This window comes from Mastigoproctus giganteus, chromosome 1 (assembly GCF_048544385.1).
Source record: "Mastigoproctus giganteus isolate SK-2022 chromosome 1, ASM4854438v1, whole genome shotgun sequence".
Lineage (NCBI taxonomy): Eukaryota > Metazoa > Arthropoda > Arachnida > Uropygi > Thelyphonidae > Mastigoproctus > Mastigoproctus giganteus.
This window is the reverse complement of record NC_143575.1, coordinates 50,369,957-50,397,468: the sequence shown is the minus strand read 5'-3', so window position 1 is coordinate 50,397,468 and position 27,512 is coordinate 50,369,957. Positions and strand designations below refer to the sequence as shown.

At 37.5% G+C, this 27,512-nt stretch overlaps 1 protein-coding gene across 1 annotated transcript in view; it reads left to right on the top strand.

The window, feature by feature from the left end:
• Positions 1-8,506: 8,506 nt before the first annotated feature.
• Positions 8,507-27,512, top strand: part of Etf-QO (electron transfer flavoprotein-ubiquinone oxidoreductase) — an 84,984-nt gene continuing 65,978 nt past the window's right edge. The window contains exons 1-4 of the mRNA XM_090380122.1: positions 8,507-8,544; positions 14,003-14,110; positions 14,536-14,692; positions 23,674-23,746. Of these exons, the coding sequence (XP_090236248.1) occupies positions 8,508-8,544; positions 14,003-14,110; positions 14,536-14,692; positions 23,674-23,746 (375 nt within the window). The 5' untranslated portion in view covers position 8,507. The remainder of the gene's footprint in view (positions 8,545-14,002; positions 14,111-14,535; positions 14,693-23,673; positions 23,747-27,512) is intronic.

The window sequence follows — 27,512 nt, the reverse complement described above, 5'->3', positions numbered from 1 at the left end:
ACGTTCCAGCAGCTCTACATCCTTCTTGAAATGAGGCCTCCAGACCTGTATACAGTACTCAAGATGTGGCCTAACCATTGCCTTATACAAGGGAATAATCACCTCCTTATGCCTGCTAGAAAAATTCCTGTATATCATTGACAAGACACCATGAGCTACTCTTGCAGCTCGTCTGCACTGCTCAGAGAACTTCATATCTGCCTGCACAATAACCCCCAGGTCCTTTTCATTCTCCACCACTGTCAGTGTAGTACCGCAGAGTTGATACGTTGCTCTGGGGTTACTGTTTCCCATATGTAGTACTTTACATTTGTCAATGTTAAACTTCATTTGCCACCTCTCAGCCCATCTGTTCAACCTTTCCAGATCCTGTTGCAGCAGCATAGCGTCAGTAGTGTCCTTAACAACCCTGCCAACCTTTGTATCATCTGCAAACTTGGACATTAAACTTGATATACCATCATCAATATCAATCATAAACACCGAAAACAACAACGGACCCAACACTGAACCCGGAGGAACTCCACTAATAACATTAGTCCACGTTGAGCAGTGTCCATTGATTACCACTCTCTGTCTTCTGCCACTCAACCATCCGCTTATCCATAGCAGCAATTTGCCTCCAATGCCACACTGCTCCAATTTGTGCAGCAGTCTTCCATGTGCAACAGTATCAAAAGCCTTTCTAAGATCCAAATATATAATATCAAAGTTATTCCCTGCATCCAGTTCTTTTGTGACTACATCATAGTATCCAATCAAATTGGTCAGGCAAGACCTGCCCTTAACAGTGGCTTCTTTAACCAGTGACTCCATTATTTTACCCGGAACAGAAGTTAAACTAACTGGTCTGTAATTACTCGTGTCACCCTTCGATCCCCCTTTGTGAATTGGGGGATACATTTGCACATCTCCAGTCCGTGGGAACCTCCCCTGAGTCCAAGGACGCTCTCATAATTCAGCTCTCATTATCCCGTTACACGAGGCAACGGTCGAGCCACACCTAGACTACTGAGTACAGGTCTGGACGCCTCATTTTAGGAAGGATGTAGAATTTCTAGAACGAGTACAAAGAAGGGGAACAAGATTGGTGAGGGGAACAAAGAGTTGGTGTTTCCAAGAAAGGCTTAAGTTCTGCAAAATGCAGCGCCTGGAGTGCAGGCACCTGCGAGGTGATCTGATTGAGGTGTATAAGACTTTTAATGGGTTTAGTAAGCTGAATGCTGATGGGATTCTTCCTCTTGCTCAGATTAAGAGCCTGAGTGGGCACAGTTTCAAATTGAGGAAAGACAGTTCTAGAATATATGTGCAGAATTTTGATAAAGGATAGATTGTGGGTGCTCAACGAGCTGGTGCCTCGATTTCCCAAACGTCTGAGCTGGTGGGGCGAAACACATTTGGAAATACGGACCACCATGCTGTTTGGAGAACAACTCATGATTGTACCATGGTCGGTGGTAGATCTACATGTGTAGATCTACATGTTGTGCAGTTCAATTAAAACCTCAGCCCACAGCCGTGTAATGCTTAGATCTGAGACTTGGGCTGTCCTTTAGAATGTTCTGCAAACCTTATCTATACAGGGCTAACCTGAAAGCGTAGCCTATTGTCTTGTTAAAATATGCCATCGCCATTCAGCAAAAAAAAAGGGTTTTGTGTAAGAAATTTTTATAACTTAACATGTAATATTGTATGTATTCGAATCAGACGATTTTGGAAAAAATATTTTTGAACTGCGAAAAAAATAAAAAATAAATAAAAAGAAAAAAAATAGGAAAAACACAGACTGATAGGCACACTTGATCCGTAACAATTTTTAGATAATGCACTATCAGAAACTTGCTTTTTTTTTTTTAATTTTACTTTCACACCTAACAGTTTTACCCGACTAGAATGCGTGAGAAAATTGTCGTAAATACTAATACAAAATATGAATTATGACCACCCCTATGAAAACTGAATGCGACCCGTTGACCACGTAAGGTAGTTAGGTAGGTACGAGGGTACGGAGTTAGTCGACCTATGTAGCATAGATAAGGTGTCATTGTTCAGTAGCTAGTAAAATTCCGAGCGTCATGGGTAAAAGGAAGGATTTATCGGACTTTGATAAAGGGCAGATTGTGGGTGCTCGACGAGTTGGTGCCTCGATTTCCCAAACGGCTGAACTGGTGGTGTGTTCGATAGCCGCCGTAGTTGAAGTGTAACAGGACTGGCGTCAAAATGGTGAAACAACGAACTGACGGCAAAACTGCAAACGTCAGCGAAAGTTTGAGCTAGAGATAAGCGCAGAGTCCGACGACTCGTACAGGCGCAGCACTGTTGAATAGTTGACTACCCAATACGACACTGGCCAACACGGAACAATATCTGCCGTGACCATGCGTTGCACACTCGCACGTATGGGCTATACCTACAGTCACCTCCAGCAGACGACCCCTACGGAATCCTCTCCTAACCAATGTTCATCGGCGTAAAAGACTCGCCTGCTGCAAAGAGCATGCCAGTTGGACGTTAGAAGACTGGAAGAAGGTGAGCTGGTCGGATGAGTCAAGTTATTTGCTTCACGCCTGGATGGCCGTGTACGGATTTTGCGTCAACAACATGAGGCTCTTGATCCATCATGCATGGTATCAAAAGTTCAGGCCGGTAGAGACAGTTGTATGGTGTGGGACATGTTTCACTGGAAAGAACTTGGACCCCTGGTGCATGTGGAATGGAACAACGTATCAGTAGTCTCTGCTATTGTCAACTGCTTGCTGACTGTGTACGCCCCGCTATGTTACATTTTTTCCTAAATGGCGATGGTGTCTTCCAAGATGACAATGCGCCGAGCCATCGGGCACTTGTTGTACAGGAATGGTTTGAGAAACACAGTTCTGACTTCCAGCATATCGATTGGCCTCCGAACTCCCCCGATATCAATCCCATAGAGTACTTGTGGGACTCTATGGAAAGGCATATCAGGCATCTGGTTACACCAGTCACCTCCATACATGCATTGCTATCCGCATTACACACAGCTTGGTTGGCCATACCTCCCGAACGCTTCCGACATTTTGTTGAATCAATGCCACGTCGGATAGCTGTTGTACTGAGGGCAAAAGGAGGATCTACGAAATATTAGGTAGGTGGTCATAATTTAGTGATCACTCAGTGTATATGGTGCAATATGGTCTAAGTTGCTAATGCACCTAAGCCCCTACATTTCATGGTATATCTGAGAAAAACAACGAAGTACAGTATATTGGTGGATCAACAATGGGAATTACTATTATTGCTTTAGGTTCATATTAGCATTTTAGCATTAGTTGAGGCATGTGATGCAAGGAAGCAACCTTATATAGCATCAGCCAAAAAAAAAAAAAAAAATTTCCCATTCCATCCATCCGGTGACTCCAAATGTTTGTCTAGTTCAGCCTTAAATTTAGTTACGCTATCAACTTCTACAGCAACTGGTGGAAGTCTGTTCCAGCAATCAACTACCCACTGGCTAAAGGCAACCTTCTGCACATCTATTCTACAACTGTCTTTCCCTAATTTATCTCTCCCCATCAGGTTCTTAATCCATCCCCACCAGGTTCTTATTCTGAGCAAGTGGAAGTTTCCCATCAGCATTGAGCCTGCTCAAACCATTCAAGGCCTTATACACCTCAAACAGATAGCCTCGCAGGTGCCTAGTCTCCAGATGTTGCAACTTGCAGAACTTAAGCATATGAGCAACAATTTCATCAGGAGGCATCTGTCATTGTGTGTTCTGAAAGACTGCGTTATCCTTGGCTGCTTAATAGCAGAGCATAACGGCCTAATTGAAAAACGTTTCTAGCCGGATTTTCAATAGTAGATTTATGATGTTTTTCTATATTATAATAATCATTATATTGCCAGAGTATTCGGACACCCTTAGGTTATTTGAAAAATGAACCATACCCGCCCTTCACGTGAACAGAAAGAGGTATAAAAGTAACCACCCCACACTAGAGGTAAGCAGACCAACGAAACATAGCAAATGGATCGTGGCGGTCAGCTTAGCAACTTCCAATAAGGAATCCTCATAAATGTTAGTCTATTCGTGTTATTTCGGCACAAACTGCAATACTCTAGATCTAGATAAATAGTGACTGGCATAATCATGAAATGGAAACGACACAGCCCGCCTATAGCTGTAAAAGTTTGGTTAGACTGCAAAAATCGGCAGAAAGGGTCTGTAGGGAACTCAGACAAGTAGTTCTTGGTCCTTCCTCGATCGCCATCGAATGCTGAGAACCAGGAAGTTAGGGAGGCCACGGAAACTGATATTAGTACAAGGATAATATATACATTGCATCAGATTTTATGTTAAAAATGGAGCACACAAACTAAATATTACAGCACGTCATGAAGAATGTCGACTTGTATTATACAACTCGTCGCAATTAGTCCCTGAAACGTTGAAAAGCTGGATTATGAAGAGACTAACCATGTTGTAGAGTTTACCGATCTGATGGTCGTACATGCGTTTGTGGACTCCCGGAGAACGATATTTACCAGAGTATGCCATCCCAACTGTGAAGTTTGGTGGAGGTGCTGTTGCCATCTGAGGATTTCTCGTAGTTTCAACTTGAACCTACTGCTATATTTGCCATTGCATGTTGGTCTATCGTATAATTTGATATGGTCATTTGAGATAATTTGGGGCCATTTGAAACTCTCGCTGGGTGTCCCACAATTTATAGTATCACCTCTTTATTGGTCGGTGTTTCTGGTACAATGAGTGCCTGGCAGTGCATTGACTCTGGACAATTCCGTTTTTCTCACACTGTGACAGCATAATGGGGAGGGCCCTTCTCTGTTTTAGCACAGCATCTAGTGACTTGTTGTCTGCGCGTGTAGCACAGTGGTATCGTCACCGTTCTCCCCACACCGGGTGGAAAAGGTTCGGGTTCGAATCCCGTCGATGACGCGAGGAACTTTAGTGGACTTTTTTCACTCTGTTGCTGATTTAGTCGGTTTCAGCAAACAGGCAAATTGACCAGAAAAACACGCAATTTACAGACAAAATAAAGATGGGTTTTTTTTGTAGTGACTTGTTTTGAAGACATGGCCGTGCAAAAAAATTCATTGGCCTGTCCAGAACTCTGAGCTTAAAATAGATTGCTTTCGTAAAAAGCCAACATCCAAAATCATTAACTGAAATGACTGCTGTGTTGAAGGAGAAATGAACGAAACACTGACTTCCTGTTATTAAATGAAGTTGGTGTAGCAGTGTGATTGTATGGATCTCTTTTACATAGTTTGAATGTAATGCACTGGCTCTCATATATCAATCAATTAATAAGCTGCCTATTTAAAAATAAACACCAAAAAATTGTACATTACCTGCATTATGGAATATCTCACTAGAGTGGTCATTTTTGAAATCAGAATCACAGTCAACAAAGTTTTAGTTCGAAAAAAGCCGTCATTTCCATGCTGGAGATTTGATTTAAATAGAATTAAACACCTTTGGGGCGTTTCGGAATAAGAGTTAGAGTGAGAACAGGGCGTCCATAGGATCATGGTGATAAGATTTAAAGCAGTAACTAGCTAAAAAATTTTGGAAGAAGAAAAGCTAAATTGCAATCTCCATGTTTAAAATATACATAGCAAGTGTCCTTCAGAGCATTATTGATGTTATTGACTTCCATCGAATCATATTAAAGACAGCTTCGATGCATCATAGAAGACTTTCTACCAATTTTTGGTAGAATCTTGGTGGTATTTTGTTCCAATTCTCCGTTAAGGCAATAATGAATTTTACTGATATTTGTACAGAGCCATCTTGACCTTTCCCTAATTCTATGTTCCGGTTAATCCCAAGAATTTAAGTTCACTTCACTTTAAGGTCGACACTGTTCTAGCCATTGCAATGTACTGATATTATTCTCTGCAAACCACGCGTTCACAATCCTTGTGACATGGAGTGTTTACTGGTTCATGTCTTGCCAAGTTGTCATTACACATATTTAATGCCACATTTTCTCACGAAGATTACTTATATTACGACCCATTTCTAAAATTGTAGCCCCCGACGTCTGCCAACTATTACTAGCCTATTGCAATGGTCTCCTCTTTACTGAAGTTTCTTGAAAAACTTTCTCTTCTTTAAAAATAAGATTCTTCTGCTGCGAGTTTTCTGACTACATTTACTCGCTCACACAGAAATTCACTATGAGATAAAAATAGATCAACAGTTTCCACTTTACTCTCTCCCAAATAGAATTTTTACTATTTGTAAGGCGAAACTGAGCTTAATTGTAACGTACTTGAACATCAAAGCAGCATTTGGACTTAATAACATTCATATTTGAAAATGGACGTGCTGGAAGGCCAGGAAAAAGAAAACAAGGGAGATCAAGAAACACCATCATAAATACAATTTTGAAGGAAACTAAGCTTCGGAGCTATGCAGAAGTGAACACGTAACACAAGATCGTGAGAAATGGAGACCAACAAAGGGGCAAGCCAGCCGAAAGGCTGATACACTGAAGAAGATATTTGCAAAAGCTCATAGAATATTTTATTATGAATGAGATATGAAAGGAGTGATAAATAATCGATTTAAATGCAATAAATGTAATTATCAATCATACAGCAAATTAAGTGCAATTAAAAGCTAAAAAAAAGTTTAGGCATGCTGGCTTGAATTAAGGTTAATGGACACACGTAAAAGTGTAACTTTGCGTCTCCGAGAGGTATCTGCGAATATATATCTAAAAGATTACGTTATCGTTGACCGTTATAATAGAAAAGTGTCAACGGCCTGGTATTGGTCGTACAGACCAAATTTTTTGTTAATTAATTAAAACTCATTTCTAAAAATAGTGAAGCTACAGCGCTCGATGATATACAAATTGGATTAGTGTGGCATTGAGGGAAAGTTACTGCTATGGATAAAGGGACAGTTCAGTTGGAGAAGGCAGAGAGAGAGAGAGAGAGAGAGAGAGAGAGAGAGTTATTAATGGGTACTGTTCTTTTTGAACTAGTGTTATTAGTAGCGCACTCCAAGGGTTCAGTGCTAGTTATTTCCAATATTGAATAATGATATTAATGAAGGCCTATCAGGCCTGATATGCTTTCATGTGCAGTTGATACAAAGGTTAGCAGGGTGGTTAATGACAGATCTATCTATATCGTTGCAGAGTAAGCTACTGCAACAAGATCTAGATAAATTAGGCAGATGGGGTGAAAAGTGGAAATTAAAGTTTAACATCGACAAATGCAAGTTACTTCATATGGGTAGCAGCAGTCTCAGATTATCATGCCAGCTGTGTGGTACCAAACTCAGTGTAGCGGAGAATGAAAGACCTGGGAGTAAATTGTGCAGTTATACATGAAGTTCTCTGAGCAGCGCAGGCAGGCTGCTGGAAAGCCCATGGGATTTTTCCAGTAGGGATAAGGAGGTGATTATCCTATTGTATGAGGCCGTGGTCTTGCCACACCTTGAGTACTGCACACACTGAATACTGGTTGCATATAGGAACGGATACAGAGAAGAGCAATAAAATTAGTGGGGGAAAGGTACTCTTATTAGGAAACGCTTCGGTATTGCAAATTTCAGTCTGGATACCAGGCGCCTGCAAGGAGATCTGACTGAGGTGTTTAAGGATTTTATAGATTGAGTAAGCTTGATGCTGATGGAATCTTTCCTCTTGCTCAGACTTTACACATGAGGGTACATAAACTCAAATTGAGGAAGAATGGTTGCAAGCCAGTTGTGCGAAAATTTACCTCCAGGTTGGGGATAGTTGATTGTTAGGACACGGTGCCATCTAATGTTGCAGAGGTGGGTAGTTTGAATAAATTCAAGAAAGAACTAGGTAAATACTGGAAGGGATGGACAGGTGAGATGGAAAGTTTTTTTGTTTTTTTTTTTGTTTGGCGGATGCTGTGCAAGCTAACTTTATTGTATCATTTGCCAGTACTAATACTAATGCTAATAATAACAATCATAATCATAATATTGCCGTTCGGCTTCGTCATTGTAAGGATAACTGGATACCTCGCTTTAGCTATCTGGTCACCTTAATGTAAGCTGCGCGTGATTTGTTTGTTTGCTGGATGAAAAAAAATTTTTTTAAAGAAATAGTTTGCGATTAAAAAGAGAAAAAAAAAAATAAATCCACAACCCTTGCCCGAAACGAACGACCCCACCTCAAGTTTTGGCCTTTTTCTAGGTCTTTTTCACTTTGTGGAATTAGACGAAGGATTGCTACTACTATACTAATTGCTAGATCTTTAAATCTCGCTTAATCAAGAATCTTAGTGCATATGAATAGTGAATGGTTGTTCTTGTTTATGGAGTGCCGAGCTACCTGTAGAAGTGTCACCTATTAAAATCTGCCATATGTTTCAGTTTTTCTGTCACAGTTTCAACCGTGACAATACCTGCGTAGTGACAAAATCACAGGTTGTGATTACATGGCCTATCTCTGTGATACGAGGCAGAGAGTAATATTACTACTTTGTGATACGAGGCATGCGTTAGCAATATGGCAGCATTCGTAAGGAAAGGGAGTAAAATTTTTGGTAAGCGCCACTTAAAATTACAGTAAAGCTGTATATAAAACAATAATCATTATATCGAACATGTACAGCCTTGCTTTCTTGCAGTTCCTGGCATCGTTTAATTATACGAAGATATGATAGCGTGTGCTTATTTTTTTATTGTGTTGGATTTAGTGATGATTGATTAAGCTCATATTCCAGCTTGATCAGAAAGTTTTAGTGTGTTGCATGTTGGAATATTTATTTCTGGAAACTTCACTGGCCAACCTTACTTTATATAGTTATTTGCCATCTAATTTTTCAATTTACCACACGCAAGTCACTTGTAAGTCATTACAAGTGATTTGAATCTTTCCGAAACCACGTGAGCAAGGTTGAGATTATTATTATTATTATTATTATTAGCCATATGGTGCAAGGAAGCCTGAGGCTTATGCTGCACCAGCCAAAAAAAAATTGAGTTACCCTGTGTGTGTGTGTGTGTGTGTGTGTGTGTGTGAGAGAGAGAGAGAGAGAGAGAAAAGTAGAAGGAAATCACCAAGAAAGAGAAGAATGATGATATCCAGCTGAGGACCCTGGGTGTGCCAAGCCCATACTCACCAGATGTGAGTCCCTGGGGTTAATCTACACATCTTGTTTTATTATTATTATTACTAGCCACATAATGGCAAGGAAGCCTGAGGCTTATGCTGTACCAGCCAAAAAAAAATTTCCAGGTTACCCTGAGTGAGTGTGTGTGAGTGAGTGAGTCAGTCAATCAATCAGAAGTAGAAGGGAATCACCAAGAAAGAGAAGAATGATGATATCCAGCTCAGGACCTTGGGTGTGCCAAGCCCATATCATTTTTGCTGCTGAAGAAATATTTAGAACGGTACGCTCTTTATCTCTCCAACAAGGGAAAACGTTAATGTCATTTTAAAATATTATGCTGTTATATTACCATAGGATGTGTCATCAAATTTTAAAGCAAAAAAAAAATAAATAAATAAAATAAATAATCAATATAGTCTGAACTAAAGAAGAATAAAACTATTTTGGCCAGATTTTGTTCCAACCGAAATGATATGAACTGTCTCACTTACCTTTTAAGACAGCAGGCAACAAAAAAAGGAAGAAATGAAGACACAAATAATGTACATTTATCAATTTCCTTTTATAATAAAATAAATAAAATTAAACTCAGAAAACAGAAATGTTACTTTAAATGTCTAAATGTAAAATCTGATTGATTTTATCAGCTAGTTGGTGTGATGTAGGTAAATGCTTCATCAGCACTTGGATTACTTGCACCTGAAAGGCACATTGCCACTTTTGATATTTATAGGATGCTGCTTTTATGTTTATAATAAACACAAGAACAGCACATTTTATCCATTAGGGTATATGTAATTTATCCCATTCTGTGTGACTTGAAATTTATTGAGTTATCTGGTTTTTTTTTTCATTTGTTCTTTCTAAACCTGAAATATGTAATAGAAGTAAATTATTGGGTTATTCCAGAGCACCAACTTCCAAGCTGATTATTTAGTGGTAGGGTGACTTCATGAAGAAATAAACAAGTTGTGATGAACATTTATGGGAAAGTTTGTCACAACTTCAGGGATAACCTCAGCTGCAAGTGTCACAAATGTGATTTTAAGAATTTACATCCAAAATGAAAATGACAAGTTAGCAATGTTATTGGTACTAGGGAGTATCTAGAGGAGAATACAGATTCTAATAAACAAGAATGTGAGATTAAGGCATCTCTGTGAGAAGTTGGGAAATTTAGGATTCTTTAATCCATCTCAAACAAAAAAAAAAAAAAAAGTTCAACCAGAATCTTTCTTAAGCTTTCTGGTATATACAAAAGGTATTTACCAAATAGCCACCTGGAGGGCAACTATGCAGAAATCCTCAGAAGAATTGCCAACATTTGCATATGGAGAAATCCTTCTAGACCAATTCTGGTTCAAACTAACTCTCTCCTTCATTAATTATATATTTTAAAGTCTAGTACTCCTTCAGATAAGGACTCATTCTAAACTATCAGACACTGGGCATTTTTCTACCTGAATCAAGACACATGAAAATTTGTACTATACAGGGTGTCTCAAAAATACACAGCATAACTTCAGGAATGAGTTCCTCGTGTATAGACAATAAAATATTTTATGTCAACATAGTTCCGGAAATGCTTTGTTTCCGAGTTTTGAAGGTCCGTCTATGACACAACTGTTCACATCACCTTACAGTAATTGTTCAAAATGTCCACCTTCTGCCTGAATACAGGCCTCACATCGACATCTCATGGACTCGTGAAGACAATGCCAAATTCCTGGCATGTTTCATATTGTCTCAGAACCTGCCACAATTCGATTGCGGAGGGTTTCCACATCAGCTACTGGAGTCGAATACACCAATGACTTTAAATGGCCCCACAAGAAGAAATTTAGTGGGTTTAAATCAGTGAGCGTGGAGGCCAGGCAGTTGGTCCACCTCTACCTATCCACTGACCAGGAAACCTTCGATTCAGGTAATTGCAGGCTAAGTGGCTGAAATGTGTGGGAGCGCCATCGTGCATGAGGTGTGCTTGTTGACGAATGATCAGTGGCGTGTGAAATCAGGCATGTTGTTTTCCAGAAACTTTCTGTACACCTGCCCTGTGAGTTTGTTTGGAAGTACATGGGGCCCAAATAACTTATCACCAAAAACACCCGCCCAGATGTTGAGGCTGAACCGCTGTTAGTGATGTGATGGAAGAATTGCATGTGGGTTTTCCTCAGCCCATACATGCTGATTGTGATAGTTTTGGATTCTGTCTCATGTGAACTGTGCTTCATCTCTGAATATCACTAATGCAGGAAAGTGAGGAGTTGTACCACACTGCTGCAAGAACCACTGGCAGAACATTACTCACGCAGGGTAATCTGCTGGTGACAAGTCCTGTACCCGTTGCAGATTAGCATTAGCAAGGGCACATGATGCAAGAAAGCAAACTTATATAGCATCAGCCAAAAAAAAAAAACCCCTTATTTCACCCATCCCCTCGCTCCAAATGTTTGTCAAGTTCTGCCTTGAATCTATTTAAGCTATCAACTTCTACGACAGATGGAAGTTTGTTCCAGCAATCAACCACCCGCTGTCTAAAGGCAAACTTCCGCACATCTATTCTACAACCGTCTTTCCTCAATTTGAATTTATGCCCTCTCAGGGCATAAATTCAAATTGAGGTTATTGATTGTTCTGATTGATTGTTCTGATTATTGATTGAGTGATTATTCTGAGCTAGAGGAAGAATCCCATCAGCATTGAGCATGCTCAAACCATTCAAGGCTTTATACACCTCTATCAGATCACCTCGCTGGTGCCTAGTCTCCAGACACTGTATTTTGCAAAACTTAAGCCTTTCTTTGTAAGAGCACCCCTTTGTTCCATTCACTAATCTTGTTGCCCTTCTCTGTACTCGTTCCAGCAGCTCTACATCCTTCTTAAAATGAGGCCTCCAGACCTGTATACAGTACTCAAGGTGTGGCCTGACCATTGCCTTATACAAGGGGATAATCACCTCCTTATCCCTGCTAGAAAAATTCCTGTATATCATTAACAAGACACCATGAGCTACTCTTGCAGACCGTCTGCACTGCTCAGAAAACTTCATATCTGCCTGCACAATTACCCTCAGGTCCTTTTCATGCTCTACTACTGTCAGTATGGTACCACAGAGTTGTTACTCTGGGATTACTGCTTCCCATATGTAGTACTTTACATATGTCAATGTTAAACTACATTTGCCACCTCTCAGCCCATCTGCTCAACTTTTCTAGATCCTGTTGCAGCAGTGTACTGTCATTAGTGTCATTAACAACCCTGCCAACCTTCGTATCGTGTGCAAACTTGGACATTAAGCCTGATATACTATCATCAATATCATTTATAAATACAGAAAACAACAATGGACCCAACCCTGAACCCTGAGGGATTCCACTAATAACTAAGAGCAGTGTTCCTTTATTACCACTCTCTGTCTTCTCCCACTCAACCATCCCTTTATCCATAGCAGCAATTTGCCTCCAATGTCACACTTCTCCAATTTGTGCAGCAGTCTTTCATGTGCAACAGTATCAAAGGCCTTTCTAAGATCCAAATATATGATATCAAAGTTATTCTTTACATCCAGTTCCTTTGTGACTACTTCCCCCCCAGGGGCTCACATCTGGTGAGTATGGGCTTGCCACACCCAGGGTCCTGAGCTGGATATCATCATTCTTCTCTTTCTTGGTGATTTCCTTCTACATCTCTCTCTCTCTCTCTGGGTCCTAGGGTAAATTAATTTTTTTTTGGCTGATGCAGTATAAGCCTCAGGCTTCCTTGCACCATATGGCTAATAATAATAATAATAAATAATAATAATCATAGTATCCAATCAAATTAGTCAGACAAGACCCCCCCTTAACAAACCCATGCTGTGTCCGAGCTATAACTGAAGTCTTGTCTAGATGATCCTGCAATGCTTCTTTAACCAGTACCTCCATTAATTTCCCTGGAACAGAAGTTAAACAGGGGTCTGTAATTACCTGTCTCCCTTTGATCCTCCTTTGTGGATTAGGGTCACATTTGCACATCTCCAGTCCATGGGTACCTCCTCTGAGTCCAGGGAAGCTCTCATAATTATGGCTAAGGGTTTCCTTACTTCCTGTGCCGCCTCCTTTAATATAACTGGATAGATTCCATCCACCCCAGGTGCCTTTCTTATGTTTATCTTCAACAATTTCTCCTCCACTTTACTCTCAGTTATTACAAGATTATCGAGCTTACTGCCAGAGTTGAATGCACCTCTGGCATTCCCCTCCCTGAATAACTCCTCATGTGTGAATGTCGATGCAAAATATTCATTTAGTTTGTTAGCTACCTGAGCAGGATCATCAACAGTTGAACTATCGATATCAAGTGGACCAATCTGATTCATCCCCTTCCTTCTAGAGTTTACATAAGTAAAGAACTCTTTGCTGTTTTTCTTTGCATCCCTTGCCAACGATTTCTCATAATTTGCCTAACCTCCTTTGTAACTTGGTTACAGACCAGCTTATATCTATCATAGGCTTCTGTGTCACATGTTAATTTATATGTATTCCGTGCATTTTTCTTCTCTGTCAGATGTCTATTTTATCTGACATCCATTTAGTCCTAAATCTTGAAAAATATTTCTTTGTTGGTATTAAAAGCCTAGTAGCTTCCAAGATTAATTCTTTGAATGCTTCCCATTTGGAATTTGCTGTTGGTAACATCATCAGTTGGTTCCACCGTACATATAGTTTTAAAGAAAGACAAATATTTAAACAAATTACAGAAAATGAAACTGAAATAATGGTATAATATGAAATAGGCATCTCCCTACAAATGGAATTTTTTTTTTGTATTAGTAGAAGTATATGTCAGGAATATTTTATTTTGTTTCTTTCAGATATTTCATGTTATATCTATTTTTTATTTTTAATAGCTCATGCTTCAAATCTTGTGGCAAAAGGATGTCATACAGAGCAGTCTTTTCCAAAAATAACAACACATTACACCATTATTCCTAGAGATACCGATGAAAGATGGAAAGGTATTGAAAATATGTGTTCAATATAAACTGATAAAGATTTTCCTTTGAGTTCTTTGTATTTAGGATCAAAGTCAATGATTTTAAATTGTAAATTAATTTAAAAAAAACAAACTTAATAAAGTACTGAGATTTTGCTAATAATGAGAAATACGTTCTAATAGAATGCATGCATTGATGAGTTGAACGTTTGTCTTCATTGGATAAGTTCTCATCCAAAGGTACAGAAAAATTATTTTAATTTTTATTCATATAGCAGTTTAAAGAAATCATTAAGGCTATACATATTTTTTATATGTTAGTAATGATATAAAAATGCTTATTCTTCAAAGAATCATTTTCTTTTACTTGTGTGATAACTATAATTGGATACAAAATAGGATTAACTTGTCAGCTCAAAATTTTTTTTTTTTTTTTTAATATGGCAGATGTAAATATGGAACGAACTCAAGATGAAACTGATGTAGTAATAGTGGGTGGCGGTCCTGCTGGAATGTCAGCTGCCATACGGTTGAAGCAATTAGCAAATGAAAAAGGAAAAGAATTAAGAGTCTGTCTTGTTGAAAAGGCTGCTGATGTAGGCAAGTATTCTAAAAAAACGATGGTTTTTCCTTTTATGTAGTTCAAAATTAAAACAAAAATATTCTCCATTGCTCATTTTTAATTATTCATTAACTACTTTTATCATAGAGGATTTTTAAATCCTCTATTGTTCATCCTAATAGTTTAGGATAAACTGCATTTCAGATGCCTTTTTAAAATTTAATTAAATATATATATATATATATATATATATATCAAATTATTAAGTGTTACATATGGAACTAACCGATTAATGCCATCAAACGATAGAACATTACATCGGTCGTTAGGTATGTCCAAATTATATAAGTTATAGTGTAATGTAAGTACCTCCATCGTTTGAAAATCGATGTAACCACTGGCCAACCGTACCTCCAGTATACATGAAAAATTACATGAAAAATATAAAATATTAGGTTAAATAACAAAATAAGCCTTACATGGGAACCCATTTTGCAAGAGACTTTGTCGAGGGCTAAACCCCTACAAAATAAAATTCCATGTTAGACTGAGCCATCGGTTTCTGTTATCATCTGCCTGTATACCAAATCCAATATCCATAATAATGGATAATTCAACTAATTTAAAATTAGGTTATAGTAAATACTATAAATCAGTATAAATCTAGCCGTCCAAAAAGGGGAATAGTACCTCACTCCCCCTCGAATTACTCTAATAGTTCGTGAGATATGAAAAATTAGGCAAGAGGATAGCTAAAAGTGAAACAGAAAAGGAAAAGCAAATTATCGATATTACATCGGATATAACCGGGAGTGTAAATTCCTGACCCTAATAGTAGGGATCCTGGTTAAGTAGTAAGAGCCGGTAAAATATATATCAATATAATTCGAAAGGAAACATAAAAAACGGAATGGCTAATTCCTAAGATAATTTACTATAAATCTAACTTCAAATTATTAACTTCAAATTAACTTCAAATTATTAACTTCAAATTAACTTCAAATTGTTAAGCTTTACAAGCTTGACAAGCTAGTAAATCTAACTTTTACTATAAATCTAACTTCCATATGTAACACTTAATAATTTTATATATTTTAATGCTTAATAATTTTTTTATATATATTTTACAATTTAACTCTGGGATATTTGGATTCTTTATATATATATATATATATACACACTAAGTGATCACTGAATTATGACCACCTACCTAATACTTCGTAGGTCCTCCTTTTGCCCTCAGTACAGCAGCTATCTGACGTGGCATTGATTCAAAATGATGTCGGAAGCGTTCGGGAGGTATGGCCAACCAAGCTGTGTGTAATGTGGCCAGCAATGCAGGTATGGAGTTGATTGGTATATCCAGACGCCTGATATGCCTTTCCGTAGTGTCACACAAGTACTCTATGGGATTGATATCGGGGGAGTTCGGAGGACAATCGATATGCTGGAAGTCAGAACTGTGTTCCTCAAACCATTGCTCCACAACAAATGCCCGATGGCTCAGCGCATTGTCATCTTGGAAGACACCATCGCCATTTAGGAAAAAATGTAACATAGCGGGGCGTACACAGTCAGCAAGCAGTTGACAATAGCAGAGACTACTGATACGTTGTTCCATTCCACATGCACCAGGGGTCCAAGTTCTTTCCAGTGAAACATGTCCCACTGCATACAACCACCTCCACCAGCCTGCACTTTTGATACCATGCATGATGGTTCAAGAGCCTCATGTTATTGATGCCAAATCCATACACGACCATCCATGGTGTGGAGTAAATAATGTGACTCATCCGACCGGCACACCTTCTTCCAGTCTTCTAATGTCCAACGTGCATGCCCTTTGCACCAGGCGAGTCTTTTATGCTGATGAACCTTGGTTAGGAGAGGAAGCCGTAGGGGTTGTCTGCTGGTATAGCCCAAATGTGGATGCATTGTCATGCCAGATATTGTTCAGGGTTGGCCCATGTTGTATTGGGTAGTCAACTCTTCAACAGTGCTGCGCCTGTTCGAGTTGTCGGACCCGGCACTCACCTCAAACATCAACCTTTCGCTGACCTCTGCAGTTTTGCCATCGGGTCATTATTTGACTATTTTTATGGCAGTCCTGGTACACTTTAACTATGGCAGCTCTTGAACACACCACCAGTTCAGCTGTTTGAGAAATCGAGGCACCAGCTCGTCAGGCACCCACAATCTGTCCTTTATTAAAGTACGATAAATCCTTCCTTTTACCCATCATGCTCGGAAATTTTACTACCTACTGAACCAATGACACCTAACCTATGCTATGTAGGTCGACTAACTCCGCACCCTCGTACGTCACGTGGTCAGCAGGTCGCATTCAGTTTTCATAGGGGTCGTCATAATTCGTGATCACTCAGTGTATTTTTGATATGTTGGTGACAAACTCATCAGATACATTCACATTGATCTTAACAATGATCTTTATAACGTTGTTTATTGGGATCAGAGTAAGGAGGGGAGGAGATTAGATAAATTGTTTCAATAACAGAAGGAAACAAGAGCACATAAAATCATTACGGTTGTATCCCTACTATAGCACAGTTCACTCAGTGCTTGTTCACTGAGTAAACTGTGTTTTAAAACTACCTTATTTTTCTCAAAGTGAGAATTACCTTAACTGTATTTACAATTTGGGCTGCTCAGTGCTGTTCATGATTTTTCAAAAAAATTTTTATTTTCTTCTAAACTAGTATCTTTAGGCACAGGTGACTTTCAAAATAATTCATTGTACATTCAGTACACTGAATGTACGGTCAAGTGTAAAGTGTGTTAGGGTGCCTCCATAGCCAGGTGGGCAGGAGCAGCAGTGCATAGCACACGCTTCTTGATTAGCCCGGGGTTCGAGCCCATGACCACTAAATACGGAGGATGCAGAAAGGTCAGGGAATGACCACTGCATATCCCCGGAGCAATATGGCCTTAGTTGCTAATGCTCCTAAAAAAAAAGAAGTGTTTTAGTTGTCTGACAGCACCAGGAGTTTCTCCCATCTGTGCATTGTATTCTTTGTGAGTGACACAGAACTCTGTTGAGGCCAGAGATTTAAAAAGTGTTTGGGGAGTGGTCTGTTGTGTAGCATTATGTTCTGTTGTTTTTCTGACCTTTTAGCTGTTGGGCCCCCTATTGGGACCCACTGTTGCCCACACTTTGCCATGAGGAGGCAGGTCAGGCACCCAGTAGATTATTTAAGTACTCTGGCAGGCTCCACTACCTAATTTCCAAGGATTTCAGTGGAAAGCCTAAAAAAAAAAAAAGGGGTGTACACTAGAATTTGGCCAAAACAGATTTACAAGAAAACGGTAGAATTTAGACATTGTTCAGAATTTGGCAGCATTGTTAAGCGGTGTACTTGGTCGGTTTAGTGAGGGGGGGGGAGAGACTGAAGACTGGGGGAAAACAGATAGAAGAATAGGGACGATAGAGTAGGCATCCCCAAAGAGGTCAGTGGAGACGAGCCCCACCATGCAAAGTATGGGAGTAGGCAGAGAGGAGAGGAGACAGACACCTGTCTCCTCCCTACCCTGCCCTGAGATGTGGTTTTAAAGAGAACGGCGTTAGAGTACCCAGTTCAGTACCCAGTACTCGCCAATGGCATGTTGGCAGCAAAGCCACAGAATGTCTTTGTCAGTGTTATGTCCAAGTAGTGTCAAATCGGGTAGGAAGGTCAAGCTGCCCATCCCGCTCCAGGGGTGGGATATGTTAATTGGCAGTGGTTAACCCACCAGGCAAAGGGGTGGGAGAGACGCACATTTACTTCATTCATAATCTGCATTCTCACTCTACTTGCATTCTATTTTTATACTGTTTTCTTTTCTTTCAAGTTTCATATATATATATTTTTTCACTCACACTCATTCATCTTTTTCTCACACACCAGAAGGCAATGCAATGATATGTAATGTAAATTTAAATACTAATTAAAAAATAATTAAATACTAATTAAAACTAGGGTTAGTGTACACTGAATGTACAATGAATGTATGTATAAATTACTATGATAATGCAAAACTGTTGGGCGATTTGAAATCATTTCTTTTATTCTCAGATTATGTAAGTAACCAAGTAATTATAATGATAATAGGTAATCATAAAAAATTATAATAAATGTTGAAAATATTCATCTTATTGAATACATTTCAATAAGATGAATATTTTCATCTTATTGAATGTCTATGTTTACAGTTTCTGCATATTGGCCTTCAGTTTTCCCAATGTGTGGAGATTATTTTTATATGCTTTACCTTTCAGCAAGCCCCCACAACTAATAATCCAGTGATGTTATACATGTGGATCTTTTGGGAGGCAAAAATTTTTAGAAATAAGGCAACGAACAAAAAATCTCTCAGCACTGAGGAAACAATGGCATTTCATGAAAAACATGAGGATTTTATTACTCCACATTCTGCTGTTTTGACTATTCATGTAACGTAAGTGGAACCAAGCTTTATCTCATAGTTCATAATGTCCATTCCATTTGAATAAAAGGTGCAATCGAGAGCAGTAACATTCTTTAAGTTCATGCATTACGTGGACATGATAAGAATGGGTGAAAGGTTTTTAACAGCCCCATAATAAGATCTACCCATCTGCAATTTAATTCTTCCCATTGAATATTTGGGTAACATCAATAAATGTTGATCTTCGGGTGTTTCTTTGTTTAGCAGTGAAAGACATCTAGTTCATGACCAATACCTGTGTCACCCAAAACTGATGATTTAATTGGTACTGATGAATCAAGGTAGTTTTCTGGAAATTTGGCTTTGGCATGACCTATGATTTTGAATAAAAATATTGTTTAACTTTAAACACATGTTTAAACGGGGATATGTAATGGCAGTTTTGTCATGAAAAAAAAAAAAAAAAAAAAAAAAACAGTATGGATAAGTTTGCTTAAGTATAATCTTACAACTACTGTTCTAGTCTTCTCTGATAATGTAGTACTTTTGCCACTTGTTACTCGTTTGGAAAGGTCTGGGTTCAAGTCCGTAGAACAGAGGAAATTCTATAGGCCACTTCAATCTGGACTCTAGTTAGTGGCTCTCAGGTATGTGTGATGGGGTAGGAATTTTTTCTGTGAGTCATTCTGGGTTTTGCAGCCCACAAAACATGCAGAATTGGTACATGAACACTCTTTTATGCAGACATAATACACAATGGTTTAACATAATCTAAATTGCTGATGCATTCAAAACACAACCACCGGCACCATTATGCATGCACTGGTACAAGGTTGCCACATATGGTTTTGTAGGAATTGTGTATAAGCACAGGCACATTCCAAAGAAAGATGGCACATATTTCCTAGAAGAAATTTCACACCAACCTAAAATAAATTTCTATAATTTTAGGTTGATGCTGCATTTAAATTGTTTATCATATTCTGTCTTACCTTTGTTAACTTTCAGATAGCTGCTGCATCAAATTCTGACATTGTCATTGAGCTGACTGCACCATTTTCCCCTCCTCATTCTTGTAGACACTTGAAAAGTCATTTTGTTAATATTTAAGCAACTCCACAGGCACAATACAGGTTCACAAACTTTTGAACCTTGTCATTCCTAACTCATCTGAATGGGGATTCAGGAAATTTTTCTCACTCCAGTCCCCAGCTATGCTAGAACACTTGGAACTTTTTCCACTATTGCAAATTATGTTGCATGCTAATTCATTTAAACTGAACTTATTATTATAAAAAGGCTTCAAAAGAGCATTTTGACATTTAGGAACGTAAAATGTTTATAATGTCTTTTAATCAGGGTGAATACTGCATCCTACTTAGATGTAGACTTCATTCAACAAAAGTTTCTTAATTTTTATTATGTTGTTTACCATTGCATACTTGTATGGTGCATTATATACATAAATGGATATGAACTACTATAAAATTGATATAATTTAACATTTTATTCTTATATTTCTGTGGAATTAAAGTTATTAATGTTAATTATCTGTGGTCTGTAAAATTTATTTAGAATTTTATATGAGGATGTAAAGTAATATGTAGCCATTATAATATATTGCTAGCATTAATCTGTAATCCTCTCATTTTTGTATCTGTTCATTAAACAGGTTTTCATTAAATCTGTTTAATGAAAATTAAACAGATTTTCATGTTTAATTTTCCCTGCTACTTATACATACACACATACATATATATATATATATACTGTTTGGTTATAATGCTACAAAAACTATAAAAGTAATATAATTTGATACCTTTGATCTTGAAGATTCGGTGATGGATTGATTTATTTATGCTTTTGTCTCTGTGAAACTGTAGTGTAACTAGCTCTTATAGATCTGTTGAGTCCCATATCTAATAAATAAATAAATATGCAAAATTCATTTAAAATTTTTTAAAATTTAATATATTTTTAGAAATTGTGATATTATTATTATTTCATAAGATTTAAAAGAATTGAAAAAGAATATATAATTAAATTTTTTGTGTTGTTACCGATTGATATTGTTCTGATAAGTAACAAAATTTTGAGTCAAAATCTAATATAAAATTCTGTGTGGAATCTGCATATAGTAAAGGTCTGTCTGGGCCGGGGTGGGTAACACGAACAATGTTCGGGCTCGGGTAGGGTACAAATAATCCTAATGAATTGTTACTTCAAAGATTTCTGACTTTTTTGGGCTATTTCTTACATACACTGGTGTTCAGAGAAAGGGCATCACCTAGGAATTTCACATTTCAAATCCTTTTTTGCGATGGTATGTTACATTAATGACTAGCATCACGAAATAAAAATGTAAACAAAAGATATTTATTAATAGTTAAGGCAAAGCTAAGTAATAGTGCTCTCAAAATATTCCAAAATGAGAATTTGCAACCTTTATACAACGATTTTGGTAAACACAACAATTATGACTGAAATGTTATCAGAAGCCCTCAGTTTGCTTCAGTTTATCATTTTAAATGGAAAACAAAATGAAAAGTTCACCAGATGCAAACTAATATTTAGTTGAACTGCCTCTGGCCCTGATGACAGCAGCACACCGTCGAGGCATTGACAAGATCAATTTCTGAAGATAATCAATTGATAGTTCATGGTTCCAAACACAAATTGTGGCTTCCTGAAGTTCACCCTGCAGTTGCCAGAAAGAAACCGTTCTTTGGTTTCTTTCTGGCAACTGCACATTCCACATGATGCCAACAGTTCTCTATAGGATTCAGGTCCGGGCTGTTTCCTGGCCAGCTAACAGTTTTAATGGACCGTTCTTCCAACCATTTTTTCACCTGTAATAAATATAAACACATTACTGTCACACCGCTAATGCAGAAATGAAGCTAAAGTAACTACAGAGGCACCTACTTACACTTTTTTCCCAATGACAAGTAGAAGAGTCGTCTTGAAAGATGCAATTACTTGGCAGGTTGAAATGGTTTCTAATGGTTGACAGCAATTTGCCTTCTAATATAGCCAGGTATCCATTGGCATTTGTGGAACCTTTTATAAACTGCAGGTGACCCACCCTACGATACGAAATGCACTGAGCTGAAATTCTTTTCAGCTCAGATGAAGAAGCTTTTACGGTTTTTAAGGCATAATTGCTTCAAAACTTGGTCCAGTTTTGGCGTAGAGACTCGTTTGCATCCGGTTCCTTTTTTCCTGTCAGCAGAACCAGTATCCTCGAGTTTGGAAAGAAATCTACTCACTCTTGACTGATTACAAGACAGTCTATAAGCAGTATGACGGGAAGAACATCCTTCCTCATGTAAAGCAACAATAGCACTCTTTCTTCATGGCGTCAACTGCACATAACTTGCCATCCTCACACAAGCAAGGAATGACTGCAACTCTTGCAGAGTGTGCTTATATAGCTGAAAGTAACAGCTGATGCAATATTATGTCATCACCTACGTGTGTCAATCTTATCTGATGCAATCTGCAAGAAATATTGCCATGTACTTACGTTATTTGGACGACAATTACAATTTTAAGTGATGCACTTTCTTTGAACACCAGTGTATATTTTTTCTAAATTTTTTTTTTTATGTATTTAAATTCTTAAAGGTTTTTTAGAAAAAATGTGTATTATTTGTCTGTTGATACCTTTAATTGACCAATGAGGTGCACTTCGGCAGCGTCTCCAAAATTCACCGAAATTTGTACTTTTTCGTGGAAATGCACCTGCCAGCAGTGCAAGCTCTGAAAGAAATTTTAGTGCAGCCGGATTAGCAGTGCAAGTGCGTCGAATCAATTTAAGTAGTGACAGAGTTGAACCTATTTTATTTCTGCACAACAATTTGCAATTAAAAGCGTGTGAAGAGAAGGTGGCTGGTGGAGGTGGATATCAATATTTGTTTTGGAATTATATTAAATATGTTAAATTTAAAATTTAGTACATTTTCTTTTTTTGTAATTAATATTGATAATTATTATTGTTATATAATTATTAATACTGAATTTTGAATTTGAAAGTATTTTTTTATTATGAAACTTCAGAAACTAATGCTAGCGATTTTATTTATATAAAAAGTTCCAGTTGGGCTGGGATAAAAATCGGTTCGGGTAGAGCAGGTATGGGTAATGAATTTGAAAAACATATTTGGGCCCGATTGAGTAAAAATAAAAAAATGTAGGCCTGTGCAGATCTCTAGCATATAGACAGCAAGAATGGATATAAATGAGCATGACTAGCTCAAGATGTGTGGAGGATGTAATGCAGATAAGTACCACAAACCTAGCAATACCTGGATCAATAATAAGCTGATGTTTGATATTTTTAATACCTAGTAGGATTTCAGAGCTCTATCTTATTCATACCAAAATAAAATTAAATTACTACTGTGAATTATAAATGCTATAAATGAGAGAAAAAGTGGAAAGAAAAATATAAAATTGTACAAAGCCATAATTATTCGTGGGTGAGTAGTATTGTTCCATCCATATTGCGTTTGTCTTTTCATTCTAATATAAATCATTACTATTATTCATAGTTATTATGATTACATTCCTGCTAAATAAAAAAATTTTTTTATAGGTAGCCATATATTATCTGGGGCATGTGTAGAAACTCATGCTTTGAATGAACTTATTCCTGATTGGAAAGAAAAAGGGGTGAGTATTATTATTAGCTTTCCTTGTTCTTTTTATCTTATGTGTTGGTTGTTAGTTAAGTAATATCAGAGAACATGCTATGCATTTTATTTATTTTTTTAGTTTTTATTTTTTTGGAAATTTAAAAAAAAAATCTTTGTAGAGATCTATGCCTGATATGTAGATTTTTATGATTTTGGGTATGTGGGAGGGAGGAATTGTAATGGTCCACATTTGATACAATAAATTTTTTGTGATTGGGGGGACATTTTTGAAATGATACTTTGTCTCTTTCACATCTGTTTGTTTATACTTTAATTCTGAACAACTGATATGACTACATGATTTATTTTTCATAAAATTGTTTATAAAGCTGATATTTAAGTAAATTTAGGGCAAAAGCCTCATGCTACAAAAGCTGCTAAATATTATGGCAGGACTTTATATACATTCAGTCACCTTTTTTAAGAAGCCTATTTAAGGAACAAAGTCCTGTTCAACGGAATTAGTTAGCTATCATGGATTTCAATACACACAAAGCTATATGCACTGAAGACTTAAAAAAAAGTTGATATAAAGAAAGAGTAGAACAGATGATGGAAACAACTTTTGTTATGGTAATTATTCTAGGACATATGCTACCTTTTTCTCAGTTTCTTTATATGAATCTTATCAATCTGCAAAGGAATTTGAAACTTAAGAGACCACCACAAAGAAAAGTTGTTTCTCTGCTGTAGTGTTTATAATTTCATATATAATGAAGAAAAGAGAGATAATTTTCTTAAAATTTCACATAGTCAGCAGCAGTTATTACGAGCAATTAAAGTATAAAAGTTATATGGCATTGCTGTAAATTTTTAATTGAATAAAGGACATTGATCTCCCAAAATAGCTGTGCCATTACAAGTTGCTGCAGTATTAAACTGCTAATAAATGACATATCCCTTTTGAGAAGTAATGTTGTATTTACTCATAACAAAGTATTATCTCCACTCTTATAGCTCTTTCAACAGCATTGTTATTCTTCTCAAAATGAAACTACCATAGTTTCTATGGCCATATAGTGTTTTTATCATTTGGTTCAAATCCCATATATACTGGAAGAATTCTTAAAGGTTTCTTTAGTCAAGGCTCCCTCCAAATGGTGGAGGGAGTAGGGTCCCCCATGACTTATTTTATGCTTTTCAGTCAGTACAATATGCAGATTAGCCTGTGAACAAACAATTATACAGACATAATACATGACAAAACTATATAAGTGGAAGTATCAAAAGAGTGTCACAAGAAGTATCACAAGATGCTTTAGTATTTTGTTACTAATGAATGGTGTTTCCCTTTCAAGAAGTATTGTTGCATTTTTTCATAGCAAGTACCACTACCAGTCTTCTTACAGCTTCTCTCAGCAGTGCTATTGTTTCCTCAAATTGAATTGATATTGTCCTCTATAACAGTATAGTGGTTTTTTCACTTATCGCATGTTTGAAAGGGTCTGGGTTCAAGTTCCATCTGAGACTGGAGGAATTCTTAAAAGCCTCCTCAATCAAGTCTATAGTTAGTCAATGTCAGGTGTAGGGAATAAAGTTTTTCCCATAAATTATTTGGGCTTTTCATCCTGCATAAAATTGGCCTGTGAAAATATACTCATATAAACATAATACACAATAAAAGTGCATAAATTGAGGTATCATAAGAATTGGCACACTATGGTTTTGTCGACATGGCAAAAATCCCCAAGAACAAGAACCAGGAACTGTTGTTTATTTATATTGCAATGTTGGGATACCTCTCAACAATGACATCGTAGTTTTGAAATAACAGTCTTTATGAAGACTTTCAGTAATTTGGCATTTCATAAAAAGTCAGGATACATGTCCAGCTATTGTTGTACATGAATGCCATATTAAGCGTGACAGTTTTTAGAGTATCTTTTTCTTAATATAAAGATTTAATAAGTTTATTATTACTTGAAGGTTTACTAAGGTTCATTATTACGGGAATTAGTGAAATAATTTGATTACAATATGGGATCTATCCAGTTATATTAAAGGAGGCTTGAGTTCAGCATTTTGGTGCAGTAATAGATGCTGCTGTTCAGTTGATTCCGGTTCAAGTCTCTGTGACTGCTGAATATGGTAATAATTGTATTCTTGTCTTGGTTAGTTTTGTACTGACATATGTTAGCATTAGAACAGGCATACGATGGAAGAAAGTGAGCTTATGTAACATCAGCCAAAAAAAAAAACCTATTTCACTCATCTATTCACTCCAAATGCTTATCCAGCTCAGGCTTAAATTTATTTAAGCTATCAACTTCCACAGCAAGAGATGGAATTTTTTTCCAGAAATCAACTACCGCTGGCTAAAGGAAAATATCCGCACATCTATTCTACAACTGTCTTTTCTCAGGTTGAATTTATGTCCCCCTCAGGTTCTTAATCTGAGCAACAGGAAGAATCCCATCAGCATTGAGCTTTCTCAACCCGTTCAAGGCCTTAAACACCTCAATCAGATTACCTCGCATATGCCTGGTCGTCTCCAGGTGCTGCAATTTGCAGAACTTAAGCCTACCTTGGTAAGAGCACCCCTTTGTTCCCCCTCACCAATCTTGTTGCCCTTCTTTGTACTCGTTCTAGCAACTCTACATCCTTCCTAAAATGAGGCCTCCAGACCAGTACACAGTATTCAAGGTGTGGCCTGACCATTGCCTTGTAAACGGGATAATCACCTCCTTGCCCCTGCCAGCAAAATTCCTATATATCATTGACAAGACTCCATGACCTGCTCTGGCTGCCTGTCTACACTGCTCAGTGAACTTCATATCTGACTGCACAATTACCCCCAGGTCTTTTTCACTTTCCACTTACATGAGTGTAGTACCACACAGTTGGTACATTTCTCTTGGGTTATTGCTACCCATATGCAGTACTTTGCATTTGTCAACGTTAAACTTCAGTTACCACTTCTCAGCCCATTTGCCGAACTTATCTAGATCCATTTGCAGTAGCATACTGTCTTTACTGTCATTAACAGCCCTGCCAACCTTTGTATCATCTGCAGACTTGAACATTAAGCCTGATATACTCTCATCGATATCGTTGATGAATACACAAAACAACAATGGGCCCAGCACTGAACCCTTGGGAACTCCACTAATAACATTAGTCCATGAAGAGCAGTGTCCATTGATTACCACTCTCTGTTGTCTCCCCCTCAACCATCCCTTTATTCATTGTAGCAACTTGCCCTTAATGCCATAAATTTGTACAGTTTGTGCAGCAGTCTTCCATGTGCAACAGTATCAAAAGCTTTCCTGAAATCCAAGTATATGATATCAAAATTATTTTTTGCATCCAGTTCCTTTGTGACCACATCATAGTAAACAATCAAATTGGTCAGATAAGACCTCCCTTTAACAAACCCCTTTGTTACCCTATGTCTTAACTACTATGTAAACTACTTAACTACTATGTCTTAACTACTAATGCAGTCATGTCTAAATGATTTTGCAATGCATCATTAACCAGTGACTTCATTATTTTCCCCAGAACACAAGTTAAACTAATAGGTCTATAATTATTTGTGTCACCCTTTGAATTTTTTTTTTTTTTTCCTGGTGCAGCATAAGCCTCGGGCTTCCTTGCACCATATGGCTATTAAGAATAATAATAATAAATAGAAACTTTCAAAGGGAAGCTTAATCTTTTGAAAACTGAATTTGAGCATAATAATACTGAAATTGAAATGTTCCTCTGCTTTTCTGGTTTTGTTATAATAATATATGTATTGA